We start from the raw sequence: 13650 nt of genomic DNA, 5'->3' as shown, positions 1-13650 counted from the left end.
GTAATCTTTGCCCTCTGAGTCAGCTAATCATTCAGGGAAAAGCCAAAGAGTTAAAAGCCCGCAACCGTGAAAAAAGTCAGAGAGGATTCCACCATCACCGGAGTGGCAGCATGGCTACCAAGCAGTCTGAGGATGCACTTGGGGACTTGAGTGACGAGAGCCGAAGCAGTGGACTCATGTTGAGGATCAGGAGATTCAAGCCTGAGGAAGTTTTCACCTGGTGAGTGGACACGGGAGATGAGAAGAAGGGAAAGCATGTTCGAGGAAGTTACCCTTTGAACAGAGCCAGGAAAGCTGTTTCCCCCTGTTGGTAGTGAAAATGTCAAACTTTTCCTTTAAGATTACGGTCACCACCAGTGGTGGAAGAAGTAATCAGATCATTAACTTTAGTGGAAGTACTATAGCACGCTGAAAATACTCCACTACTAGTCCTGCACTCCAACCTGCATGTACCAGCAAAATGTACTTAAAGTAAAATTATTGATATAGTGTTTTACTATTATAAATGATGTTTCTGGATTAATATCAATGCTGTATGTTGCATTGTACTGCTGTAAATGTTTTTAACTCCTCTATCTGCTGTTGGTTGGTTTAATCTACATCAATGCATCGTATTCTATAAGATCATCATGTTTGTAGCGTCTCTGTCCTGTGAGAACCTCGTATCTCTAAACAGATCAACAGTCCTGTTTTCAGCTTTGTGACGATGCATTTTCCAGCTGATCCAAGAGGCTTTTTAAAGAGTTTACTGAGATGAAGAAGTAGGAGGATTTTCATAAACACATAAAGGAGCACTTCTCAATTTATCACAAACACTCAGCATCAACACATCTGGAGATACTTGGTTTTCACTGGACAAGAAGGTTATGACAAATTGTAACCTGAAAAGTAACTGAAGCTGTCAGACAAATGTAGTAAAAACGTACAATATTTACCTCTGAGATGTAGTGGAGTAGGAGTATAAGGTTGCATAAAATGGAAATACTCATGTAAAGTACTTTGAACTTGTACTTAGTAAATGTATTTAGTTACATTCCACCACTGGTCACCCATGTTATGTTCTCAAGAATGTTTAAAGTGGACAACATTGAAAAATAAAAGTGCCTGGTGCTTTTAAAAATGTGCCGTCTTCCTCCTTCTCTCTCAGGCAGCTGGCCAAGACGTTGGCCATGGGTCAGGGTCTGGCTGGGCTCATCTGTGGGACGGCCATCAGCTCCCAGTACCTGGCCTCCAACTTCCATATGAACACACCCATGCTGCAGAGCTTCTTTAACTACGCCCTGCTGTGTGTTACCTACACCACCATGCTGCTCTGCAGAACAGGTAACACCCACACCTATACCTGAGATAATACCTGTAACACAGGGGTAATATTTCATTCGATGATAAGCAATATTACTAAATGTTTCTGTTTGACTTTTAGTGTTGCTAAGTTATAAACAAAAATTCTGTCTGTAAACGAATAGATATCAATACTGAAGTTCAGGGGTGTTCCCCTTTAAAACGAAGGGGATGGCAATATTTTACAGATACTGAAGAAGCGCTGGTGGAAGTATCTCCTGCTGGGGCTGGTGGACGTGGAGGCCAACTACACCGTGGTTAAAGCGTACCAATACACCACCCTCACCAGCGTTCAGGTGAGTACAGGTTATGTTTGTGCGGTTTTCATGTTTTTTTTAAAAACGTAACCGTTGTGCTTTTAAAAAAGTTGCTCTGATGTCCTGAAAGAACAATAATGTCTGCGTCAATAACATTCCATAGAATTATGTATTCATATTATTTTCTAGTTTCACTGAGTTAAATATTTTAACTAACTTCTGTCCAAACTACCAAATATTCATTCAGTGGCATTTTGTTTACATAATGCCACTATTGTTGTGGGGGAAAAACAGAAAATAAGATAATTTCCTGGATATCTAATGTTAGGGGGATTTTATTTCACAGTGTGTCTATGATTAGAAACAACATTGATCTTGTTGCATTTTTTATTTTGATGCAGTGTCAGATAAAAAAAAAGAAACTATTCATCAGTGCTGATCATAACTACCAAATATGTATTCATTTTCAGAATTTTCACCCTTTAAATTCCAGTTTGTTTGAATAATGCCACTGTTTTTGCAGACATTTTTTTAAATATTTCTTTACATACAAGATGCTAGGGGGAATTGTATTAGTCTGGGGTATGTCAATAATAAGCAACAACACTGGTGAGTGGCATTAAACACTGCAGTGCTCCATGATACAACAGTATAGTGGAAACCAGAAAAATAGCAATCTGATGGAAATTAGATAAACAGTACAATTTTGAAGCCAGGGCTCCAGATTGAAAGCCTGATATAATAGAGTCGGCAATATTACGCTCTAATGGCCGTGGGATCAACAGTTGTGTTTTTAATGGGTTTCAACAGGAACATTTTTGTCCTTGGGTGTCTGTATTTTGGCTACACAGTTTATTGTAGACGTATTATTGTTCCGATGTGAGGGCTCCGGGATAGAGGATGTCGTATGTGTACAGATTGTAAAGCCCTCTGACGCAAATTAGAAATTTGTGATTTTGGGCTATACAAAAGTCAATTTAATTGAATTGAATTAAAGGACCTGAGGATGAACTTCCAAAATTTGAAAATAAAACTCACACCCTTGCTAATATGTATGAAATATGCATAAGCTGATCCAAAAATTAAAAAGCTCAAAATGTCCCTATAGTAAAACACACATATTCATTTAATGAGGTTAGTGAACAGTACATTTTAGTAGTTCTTTGTTTCAAGTCAAAAGTTCGAAGAACCCTTGTATATACTAGAAAATGTGAAGTTGAATGAACTATTATAACTTTTTCTACAATAACTCAACAAGATAAAATTCCACTATATTACTGATGGTTTACTGTGTATCGGAGCAGGCTTCTTTATATTATTGTGCAGCTTGTTTTTCACTGACTTTCAGTCCAATGCCACCAGAATCAGACAGACTGTGGCTCTTTGGCTCCACCTGCTGATGTGTAAATCAGCCAATGACACTTTTTTCCCCCTGTGTCACTTTATTTTGAAGGATTACTGTTTTTAGTGTAGATATAAAGTAATTTAAAGTATTTATCGATGTTTGTGTTTATATTCAAATGTGTTTCTGGCTTCCTGTCTCCAGCTGCTGGACTGCTTTGTGGTCCCGGTTCTGATGATCCTGTCCTGGTGGTTTCTGAAGACACGATACAATACGGTCCACTACATAGCCGTCAGTATCTGTCTCCTCGGGGTGGGGGCCATGGTGGGGGCCGACCTGCTGGCTGGACGAGACCAGGGCTCCAGTAAGAACTTCTCTCAAGTGCCAACCCTCCTGTGATCAGGGCCTGCATTTATCAAACTGTGACATTTTGGATTTAAAAGTCAAAATCCTTCACTTGGACTCTTCCCCACAGACTTTAAGGGGAATTTTGCCATGTTTGCACATCAACGTCTGTTTACAGTTGTTGAGGAGTATTGCTGCACATGTGAAAATAGTTGTATTCAGCCTTTTGTGTCTGTCTCCAGAGGGAACCGTGGGAAGTCTGATAAATGTCCTCTCGTGATGTCACTTGTGTCAGTGCTGGTTGGGTCTGAAGATATTAGCCGCTACTACATCAGCTGCTACTAAAAGAACCCACCTGAATCTCTGGCCAAAATGTCAGTGATCACGTTGCATTGTGGGTAACGAAGGCATCAGGTTTTGACATGGAAGAGGAAAGTATAGAGTAAAACGAGATAATTTCTCTAGTTCTCTATATATTGCAGCCGAGCAGGAGCTACTTAAAGGAATAGTGGGTAGGATTTAGGGGGATTTATTGGCAGAAATGGAATATAAAATGGTATATAATCACCTGAAACAAAGAGTCGCTGTGTTTTTGTTAGCTTAGAATGAGCCCTACATATCTACTTAAAGAGCAGGTTAGGTAAGGTAAAGTAAGGGGTATTCAGTTGGTTGCAATCTGCAACCTCACCACTAGATGCCACTAAATCATACGCACTGCTCCTTTAAGAAACCTCAGCAGCTCTCCTTAATTTAAGATCAAATATTTTATTCTTAAATTTGGGAGTAGGGTGACAGTGAAGAATGTTTACTTTTATCTTTTATATAAATCCAAAATGTTGCGTTTGTCTAGCAGCTTGGTATGAGCACCAATGTCAGTTGTCTTCAGGCAAACCTGGTAAACAAATGTCATAGCCCCTCTCATGCCGATCAGTGGATTTTTAGAGGAATGCCTTACAAAATCTTAGAGAATCTTATTTTGGTAACCACAAAATCCCAGACAAACAAACAAACACGAAGCAAATCCGTGTAATTTTGACAATGTTGTACCACAGTAATGTTATGTGCCTCCTCAGCCTCAAACATCCTGCTCGGGGACGGTTTGGTGCTGCTCAGTGCTTCGCTGTACGCCGTGTCTAATGTGTGTCAGGAATACACCGTGAAGAACCTCAGCAGGGTGGAGTTCCTGGGAATGGTGGGCCTGTTCGGCACCATCATCAGCACCGTGCAGATGTAAGTGTGTGCGGGTGTGATCAGGATATAGGACTCATTCAACATTATGGTTAATCTGGCGTTTTTCTTTCCTTTACCCAGGGTGATCCTGGAACGTAATGAAGTGGCTAACATCCAGTGGAGCTGGCAAGTCGGTGAGTATCTGCAAAGAAGCATCGTCAAGACAAAACAAAAGACAAAATACAGCAAAATAACAATTTCACCTCCCCTGGTTCAATTCATTGATTCTACAATGCAAAACTATATTTGAGTATGGATAGATATTGTTTGCATAGATAAAGAAATGCCGAAAGTCTTCCTTGTAGTCTCTAGCTTTTCTCCTGACTAAACTGAAAGTTGACAATTTCCCATCGTAGAAATAAAGTTGAGCATGAAGGGGCAATAACTTGGCTAACCTTTGACCTCATATTGACCTCTGTTGTTACAGGAGGAGCTGACTAAGGAGTCACAGAAACACAGCTCAGATACTGTTTATCAAGTAATAGAGAAGTAATTGCTTATTAGTCCATTGAAAAGCAATCCCGATGCAGTTTTAGGAGTATCTGTTGTGTGCAAAGGTTAGTACAAAGGCTGGAAACAGGTTAGCTTGTTAGGAGGCTAGAGCGAAGTTTTTTGTTCACATTGAACTCAGAGTTGGGCCTCTCTCCTCTCAGGGCTCCTGTTCTCTGCCTATGCGCTGTGCATGTACGCTCTGTACAGCTGTATGCCCATAGTGGTGAAGCTGAGCAGCGCCACCGCCGTCAACCTCTCCCTGCTCACCGCCGACCTCTTCAGCCTCTTCTGCGGGATCTTCCTCTTCCAGTACAATGTGAGCAGACACACATGAATTGTAGCTAGAGCACAAAATGTGGATCAATACGCCGGTGAAAGTAGTCTCCAACGAATGCACTTTTTCCTCCTGTTTGAGTTACGGATGCTAAAACACTACCAGCTGTCCAGCTGATTCAGCTCTTTTCAATGGGTTTGGGGGCAGAGTGCCACAGACAGGTGGTGTTAGGACGGAGAGAAAAAAGAGACTCACCTGCTTCTCCGGGTGTCAACGATTCTCTCGTTGTTATAGTGATACAGTAGTGTCAATGAATCAGAATTATTGTTAAAGTGCAATCTCAACGTCATGTGTTTTCGCACAGCAGCATGCATATGCAGAGTTTATTAAGTCGTGAGTTCAAAGTCCTTTAAACGGCTTCAAAACAGACGAATATTTTGTCTGTAAACGTCACTTATGCAACAATTCACCCAGGTTTGTCCTCTGCTTCCCTGACACAAACTGCTCAGTGAGTAATAATAACTTGAATATTTGTTCATGTTTCATGTGCTCCACCTTATTTTTTTACTAAATTCCATTTCCAGACTATATCATATAATATGCTTTGAATGATGATTTGCCTATGTTATGGTTCATTCACACAAAAAAGTTTGTTTACCTGGTTAAAAATTCTTTAAAAGCACCTCCTCCTTTTCCCTCATTGGAAAAAAATCCAGCATCTATGTATTTAAAAATATATTTTTATTTCTTAACTCAAAATGTCTCCTACTTCACTGAAAAGTTCATTCTCAGTGTATTTATGCATGCGAGAGGTTTCCCATTTGTGTAAGTTTCATACTGGACCGTAATGGCTCCAAACTGGTGGTGATAAAGCCTGCAGGTGCGTGCATGTGTTAAAGTCCACCTCTGTTGACAGAAAACTTAAAAAAAATGCTTTGCGTCATATTGAAAATGAACCCACCGTGTTAGAGATGGAGTATTTTAATATTCCCTTCGCTCACCTTTGTTCATACGCTCTCATGCCCCGCCTCAGTTCTCTGGGCTCTACCTGGTCTCGCTGGTGGGCATCCTCATCGGCTTCATCGCCTTCAATGCCGTGCCAATACCCACGGACCGCACGGACACCGCCGCCTCCTCTTCCTCCTCCATATGTGAGGAAGGTTACTCTGACGACCCCAATTGTCAATCGACGATTCCCAATGACCTTCCCAAGTGGGAGGCAGCCGTGAGGATCACCGCTGAGGAAGAGGAGCAGCAGGGGCGTGGAGAGACGGAGGAGGGCTTGGAGGAAGAGCACAGAAGGAGAGGGAAGAAGAAGAGAGCATCAAGACCATCGCAGAGCCTCGGAAGAGGGAGCGGTGACGTGGATGTTGTTGCTATTATACACAACACTAAAATGTGAACTACAGCATGGAAAACTGTCAACATGTCATATATTTTTCAGAACACATTTATTTATTTATTGAGACTTGAATCTATACAGAAATGGACTTAGACAGGATATACGATGGCACCAGATGATGTAGGCTACTGGAAAGTTGACCTGGGTGGCAAATTGTTGTGCTCTTCTTTTTGCCAGGTATTTCAACCATAATGTAACTGTGATGCGGAATGATTTTGTGTCACCTTGTTATTGTTGTGATGGTTTTTGTCATAATTTTTTGTCTGTGGTTGTTTTGCCCCAAAGTAGTTTTTGTGTCTCTTTACAGCTGTTTCGCATCTCTTTGTAGTTTCTTTAATCTCATTTTGTTTTTGTGTCTCTTTGTACTTGTTTTATGTTTCTTTGTGTTCTTTTTGAGTTTCTTCTTGGTTGATCTGTGTCCCTTTGAGTAAATTTTTTCTAAGTGAAGGCCAGGGGAGCGCTGACTCTAAGAGACCCTGGACCTGTGCCTGGTATGTCCGTTAAGAAATCACATTCAACAATAATGTCCAAATTCACATTTTAGCTTCTTTTTTTTTAGGTCAAACACATTTTTTGTGTGTTTAGGGCTGTAACTAACGATTATGTTCATTATTGATGAGTCTGTAAATGACTTTCTTGATTGATTAATTGTTTGGTCAATAAAAATATCAGATATTTTGTAAAAGTCTATCAAAGAATGGTCCATGGGTGAAAAATCACATTTTACCAGAGCACAAGTTGACTTATTTTGATGTTGTGTTTTGTTCAACCAATAGACGCTTAAAAGACAGAACGAATGAAAACCAGCAATTATTCACACAGCTTAGTTTAGCATAAACAGTGGAAACAGAGCGAAACAGCTGGCAATTAACATGTTATATATTTTTTATTTAATCCGTATTAAAAAACAGTGTAAATTGTCATTTTTTTGGAGCGGAGACTCCAGGACGTTTCTGGTCGCTGCCAAGAAAGGGTCCATAAACACTGAGTTAGCAGAAAGAATACTCCCTATGTTACACTACCTTCATCAGTGGAGCAGCAGGGAACAAAGATACACATTGAATCCCAGGACAGCCAGGGGGGATGCTGGGATGTTTCCCAGGCCGTCCTGGAACAGGTGGACCACGAGCATCAATTTTTAACAAAACATTTTTGTAATTATAACATAAGTCTCCATGGAATGTAATACAATATAGACAAAAAGTTAAGAGACAAAAGAAAAGATTAAAGTTTTTTTAGTTCCATGACAGAAATATGCATACTTATTACTTATTCAAATTTAATGTTGAAGAGTTTTCAATAACCGGTTTATTTTGTATTAGAGATTTAAAATGTGATCGTGTTTGAAGATTTGCTTGGATCTGTTTTTGTTTGTTTGAATATAATAGATGGTAATTTATTTCCATGAATGTAAAATGTGGCTAAAATAATGAGCAAATAATGACATATTGTTTTACCGACCAAAATGTTTTAAGATCTGGGCGGAACAAAATTCGTCAAACTAGCGTCAATGTAATACAACGACAATTTGTAATGACAAACTACCACTTCCGGGGAATTCTTTCAAAATACACTGTCAAAACGTGTACATTTAGGTCAACCTCTACGATGGGGTGGTTGAGCTAGCACTAGACCTATTTTCTCCACTAGCACTGGTCAGAACCTATATCATCTCGGTATAAGGCTGAGGCACTTCTCACCATCACACAGTGTGAGCAACGTTAGTAGCAAGGCTACCAACATGTAGCATGTATCCTTGCTCGTTACTGACCGTCCTCGTGAGTCGTCAGTGTTGACAAACGTTACGTCACTGTACGCTGTCGTTAGGTGGGGCGGGCGCTGTGTTGTTGCTATCGTCGTGCGAGACGTTACGATTTATTCTACACCGTCTAGCCTTGGATTAAAACGACGGATAACATTTCACATCCTCGACTCCGCAAAGGGTCCTGCTGTTTGCTAGTTTTTTCTCTTACTATTCCGAGTCAACATGGGGAGCTGCTTAACTGTGGGGCCGAACGAAGCTCTGGTGGTCTCTGGTACGGTGTCCCTCTTATTACTGAACGGAGCTAAACTAGCTGTCATTTCGATATAAGAGCTAACGGACTAACCGTTAGCTGGTGTCAGAGGCGAACTGGCAAATGTTTTTTCTTGCTCTTGTTTAAAGAAAGATAGCTTCACTGCTATATCAGATAACAGTCTGATAGACACTGTATGAATATACTAAATCTGTGTTAGAAACGTTAATCACGGTTTACTTAGAACGGTGAGGCTAACACCATTAGCAAGCAAGGCAGCGACGGTTGGTTAGCATTATTAGCAGTCATTAATAAACTCAGTACAAACGTCAACTACACTTCATTATAAAACTACAAACGCACGTGTAAATAGTAACTATCAGCTGCTGTCTGTGGAAGCTGCCTCTTCATGTAGGCCCATGATACAGCTGAAGGGGGCGGGTCATCCTCCAATGAACTCGTGCTATAATGTAACGTTAGCTGTGATTTATTGGTGGCACAAAATATCACAAAGCTACTGTACAGTAGTGGCTCCCAGTATTGTTTGGCTAGTGACTCCTAAAACAGCGATGTCTACTTGTGGCCCACCGTCACCAGTTGCTAGTGGTGGAAAGTAACTAAGTACATGTACTGAAGTACTGTACTTGAGTACAATTTTGTCACACCTGTGCATTAAGTATTTTTATTTTGGGCTACTTTATACTTCTACTTCACTTCATTTAGAGGGAAATATTGCACTTTTTACTCCACTACATTAATTGGACCAATGTACTAGTAGTATACAAGGTTTCTCAAATCAGTTCCAAAATGACAAACTGTTTTAATCTGGGGACCTGCTTCTGACAGACAGATGCTTGTTGAACAAACCCTCACGCTACATGCATTTTGTTTTAATGCAACTGTTCCTCTTCCCTCAGGTGGCTGCTGTGGCTCTGATACAAAGACCTACGCCGTGGGAGGCTGGGCCTGGGCCTGGTGTCTCATCTCGGACACCCAAAGGTGACAACATAGTAAAATCATACGGTCCATTCATGATATCTCGAAACGGAGTTGACTTTCAGTAGCTCCTTGAAATGCTTTTGTGCCGGCAAGTGCTTCTCATGGCAGATAAGTGGATTATAATATTGAAAGCTTTCTGTTCAAATGCGTTCAGACCACAGCTGAAATGGGCTTTAGCTGTCTTGGATTTCCACAGGGAAGTCAGTCCCATTATCTAAAGAGTTGTCTGTAAGCAAGTGGAGGAGGAAAGCTGGTCTTCCGTTCTCTGTCTACTGTTCCACGCTGTGTTGTTGTTTCCAACGCAAACTGGTACAAAGGTCTCCTTTTCACGTCAGCCTACACATTCACATTGTTCTAAGATGAGTAGTTGTGCTCGACTGTTAAATGTGCACTGTCACAAGACAGAGGGACATTTCTCAGATACATTTTTTTTGCCTCTGTTGTCGTTGGCTGCTTGATTTTCACCTAGTACATACTAGTTCTGTTTATTTGGACCTCTCTTTGTTCAGCTTTGTTGTCCTTGTTTTTCGCTGTATGTCTACTTCTGTGTATGTACAACGAGAGCAACATAAAACCGGAATCAAACACTCGGCCAACAAAGCGGACTCTGATTCTAATGCACAACCAGCGTCAGATTCTCAGCATCGAAACAAAAATGAGCATTTAACATCTACAGGTTTTATTCCATTGTTCCACAGCTTGCTCTCATCACTGAATGTGTCTTTTTGCTGCAGGATAACCCTGGAGATCATGACTCTGCAGCCCCGATGTGAGGATGTGGAGACCGCAGAGGGGGTAGCCATCACTGTCACAGGGGTGGCTCAGGTAAGACCGCATGCCAGGGTCACACACATGGACCGGGCCGGGTTCAGACCAAGTCTGACTGAATCTCAACGTCTTTATACTCACTGACATGTGTCTTTAGTGCAGAATATCGAAAACAGCTGGAATCTGATGTCTGGTTTACTTGTTCTGTGATCAGATACAGTAGTTAAATATTTGTATACTATAATAAGTTTATACTCTTTTATTGAGGCAAAGTTGTGCGGATTCTTGTGTCGAGACTATATTTAACATTTGAGACCTTTGGCCTCTCTTGTTAAATATAAAAAGTGTTTTTGTTGAAGTGAAAAATATAATTTAGCTATTAGTACCAAAATCAGTGTATCAGCACTATGAAATAAACAAATGGAATAATGCACAGCTATTATTACTATTTAGCTTGTTTGTATTTCTTCTCATTTTGTTATAAATGTGATGTTTTCTTTACCTCCAAATGCGAGTTTGTTCGGTCACCAGATGAGCTGACGTCACTGTGTCTTGTTCAGGTGAAAGTGATGACGGAGCATGACTTACTGGCCGTGGCCTGTGAGCAGTTCCTGGGTAAATCAGTCACGGAGATCAAAGCTGTGGTCCTGCAGACTCTGGAGGGACATCTGCGCTCCATTCTAGGTACGGACGTGCATCGCGTTTCAACAATTGTGTTTGTTATCATTCAGAGACCTGAATTTGTTTCCTGACAGGCCTGTGTAGATAATATACGAGAGTGGTTTTGGATTCATCTTCAAGATAGTAAAAAATGTCCAAGGTGACGTCTTCAAATTTCTTCTCTTGTTCGACCGATAAACCAAACCTCAAGATGTTCAGCTTACAAATACATACACCCGCAAATAAGCAGATATTCACAATCAGAGGCTGGAGTCTTTGTCAGTTAAAACATGACTTAAACCATTCATTTGTTTGAAAAAAGATGACAACTTAAAAACTGTATTAAACAACAAACTGTCTTTGCTCTAATTCTTCAGGAATATTATTAAAACCTAATGAGCCATTGATGTTTGTGTGTGTTAATGATTACATGCTTCTCTAAAGGGCTAAGAGAACTCTGATGCCCTCGTTGTTACACAAACCAAAGAAATCTCGATCAAAAAGAAAAAGAAATGCACAACACTGCTGCTAGTTTGTGGAAAGTAGCATTTCAAACAGCGAGGCACACGTGTAAATGTGATGTGCAGATACTGACACCGTCTCTCTTTCGCAGGTACTTTGACTGTCGAGCAGATCTATCAGGACAGGGACCAGTTCGCCAAACTGGTGAGGGAGGTAGCGTCTCCCGACGTGGGCAGGATGGGCATCGAGATTCTCAGCTTCACCATTAAGGTGGGTGGGCAGTGCTGCAAGAGGCTACGGGAACGATACCTGGAACTCTTGACAGCGAACCAGAACACCTGAAGAAAGTTGTAATGTAGCTAAGGGTCAAAATAATACATATTGGCATGGATTATGAAAATGGAAAACAGCATGTATTTAAATCGATCTGTGGTCTGGATTCAAGAACAACCCCTATTCACGGGCCTGTCCGGCAGGTGTGAGAACCCTCCTCGATGGTGGCCGACCTGGGTCTGGGTCACGGGTCTGAGGAAGAGAAGAAGCATATTTAAGGATTCGAGGATCATTCACTGTCATTATGCAACACGGGGATGCACAACAAGATGTTAATTGACCGTCAAAGAGAAACGCTTGTGCACATGCTTTCTTGAGATCAGCTGAGAGAACATCGACGTATTTCAGAGATCTAAAAGACAGACAACATTCAAAGTCATTTCCAGTCAAGCATCATAAACTTTTAACAGCTGTCCCGCTTGTGTTTATAGTTTCGTGGTGTCCAATAAAGCTGTAAAAATAGTTCAGCTATTTAGGTCTGATGAAATCAAACGAGCTCCTAGAGCACTATTTCAGAAGGTTTGATTAATATTCTTATAATACTATTTATTGTGATATTTCTGCCCACAATAATAGATCCACAGTCACTAGAGCTGAGCGGCAGACCATGTGTTTATAGGCTAAGCAGCACTGTAGCGATCACACAAACATGAGTCAGCAGCTACCCCGTCCTCTATGGAATATGTATCTGTAATATGTTTTGATCTACCATCGAGGCTGCTGCTCATTAGAGAAGTCTTCTCTGGCAGCAGCCTCCCTCCTCCTGTGCACTTCACTGCTGTTGATTAGAACTAATTGGAGTGTGCTGCAGACACAGCGGCTCACCGCACCGCTTAGCTGAAAGCCCAGAGTCCATTTCTTTCACATCAGTGGGTCCAGATGGTTTTGTGTGACGCGTCAGGGCCAGATTAGCGCATTAGTGGAGGCCTCAGACATTTGTGGGTTGTCTTTTCAGTATTTATTTGCTGTGGATATTATTTGTAAAAACAGGGAGTTCCTTTTATGTGGTTGTTGGACGTAGCTGAGACCTTGCAACCAATCAAATGCTTCCTGTGAATGAGGCAACTCTTTTAGTGCAGGCGTGGAAAATCAATAAACTGTTGCGACGCACAGATCGAAGGTCTAATGTGTGATCGCAACCGCAATCAGTGGTGAGAGAAACAGGATATTTAGGTATTCACTACATATTTCTGATAATAATGTTTATGTAATTCTTCTCTTCAGTCCAGCCTCTTCATGAGACTTTGTTAGATTTTGACGTCATGGTTTTATTTATCGCTGCATCCACCGTCTATTTAACTCACACTTGGAAGCCGCCCAGTACAAACACAGTTTACACAGCTACATCCAGAGCTCCTCACTGACGCTCCAGTCTGCCTTCAGCCTCTTATGAACACTGAGAGATGATGTATGATGTGTCCGTGTTGTCTGTGCTTTCATCAACAGCTAATGAAGAAGACGAGTACCTGCTCGTCTCTTCGGCTAGCTGTGTTGTTAGATTGCTGCTAGTTCCTGAACTCGGTCTGCAATGGTGTTTCTTCACAAACTGACATTTGTAAAAGTCTGTATCTGGTCGGAGCACACCTGCTCACATACCTTTAGCATGCACTGGGCTGTAGCTTTTCTAAATACAGTGGGTACGGAAAGTATTCAGACCCCTTTAAATTTTTAACTCTTTGCTTCATTGCAGCCATTTGCTAAAATCAAAAAAGTTCATTTTATTTCTCGTT

At 41.1% G+C, this 13650-nt stretch overlaps 2 protein-coding genes across 3 annotated transcripts; both read left to right on the top strand.

Moving 5' to 3' along the window:
* Positions 1–105: 105 nt before the first annotated feature.
* On the top strand, positions 106–6965 carry LOC116400146 (solute carrier family 35 member F2-like). The gene is made up of 8 exons (XM_031877833.1): positions 106–220; positions 1148–1323; positions 1510–1637; positions 3145–3304; positions 4359–4515; positions 4597–4649; positions 5169–5323; positions 6315–6965. The coding sequence occupies exons 1-8, from the start codon at positions 111–113 to the stop codon at positions 6681–6683; spliced, it is 1308 nt and encodes a 435-aa protein (XP_031733693.1). The 5' UTR covers positions 106–110; the 3' UTR covers positions 6684–6965.
* A 1336-nt stretch (positions 6966–8301) lies between these two features.
* LOC116400142 (flotillin-2-like) lies at positions 8302–13410 on the top strand. 2 transcript variants are annotated; one of them, XM_031877829.1, is made up of 6 exons: positions 8303–8719; positions 9616–9697; positions 10432–10522; positions 11026–11149; positions 11739–11857; positions 12064–13410. In XM_031877829.1, exons 1-6 carry the CDS (start codon positions 8671–8673, stop codon positions 12067–12069), a joined length of 471 nt encoding a protein of 156 aa, XP_031733689.1. In that variant the 5' UTR covers positions 8303–8670; the 3' UTR covers positions 12070–13410. The 2 variants fall into 2 exon arrangements, with proteins under 2 accessions (XP_031733687.1, XP_031733689.1); XM_031877827.1 differs by having other exon boundaries at positions 8302–8719; positions 11739–13410.
* Positions 13411–13650: the final 240 nt, after the last annotated feature.

The sequence above is a fragment of the Anarrhichthys ocellatus genome, unplaced genomic scaffold (genome assembly GCF_004355925.1).
Source record: "Anarrhichthys ocellatus isolate YVR2014 unplaced genomic scaffold, GSC_Weel_1.0 scaffold151, whole genome shotgun sequence".
Lineage (NCBI taxonomy): Eukaryota > Metazoa > Chordata > Actinopteri > Perciformes > Anarhichadidae > Anarrhichthys > Anarrhichthys ocellatus.
This window is presented reverse-complemented; position numbering and strand designations above follow the sequence as displayed.

Coding starts and splice junctions, on each gene's coding strand:
- LOC116400146 (XM_031877833.1), top strand. CDS start 111: ATGGCTACCAAGCAGTCTGAGGATGCACTTGGGGACTTGAGTGACGAG. Junction 1,638..3,144: donor CCACCCTCACCAGCGTTCAG/GTGAGTACAGGT, acceptor TCCTGTCTCCAG/CTGCTGGACTGCTTTGTGGT. Junction 4,650..5,168: donor CCAGTGGAGCTGGCAAGTCG/GTGAGTATCTGC, acceptor CTCTCCTCTCAG/GGCTCCTGTTCTCTGCCTAT.
- LOC116400142 (XM_031877827.1), top strand. CDS start 8,671: ATGGGGAGCTGCTTAACTGTGGGGCCGAACGAAGCTCTGGTGGTCTCT. Junction 8,720..9,615: donor CGAAGCTCTGGTGGTCTCTG/GTACGGTGTCCC, acceptor CTCTTCCCTCAG/GTGGCTGCTGTGGCTCTGAT. Junction 10,523..11,025: donor CTGTCACAGGGGTGGCTCAG/GTAAGACCGCAT, acceptor TGTCTTGTTCAG/GTGAAAGTGATGACGGAGCA.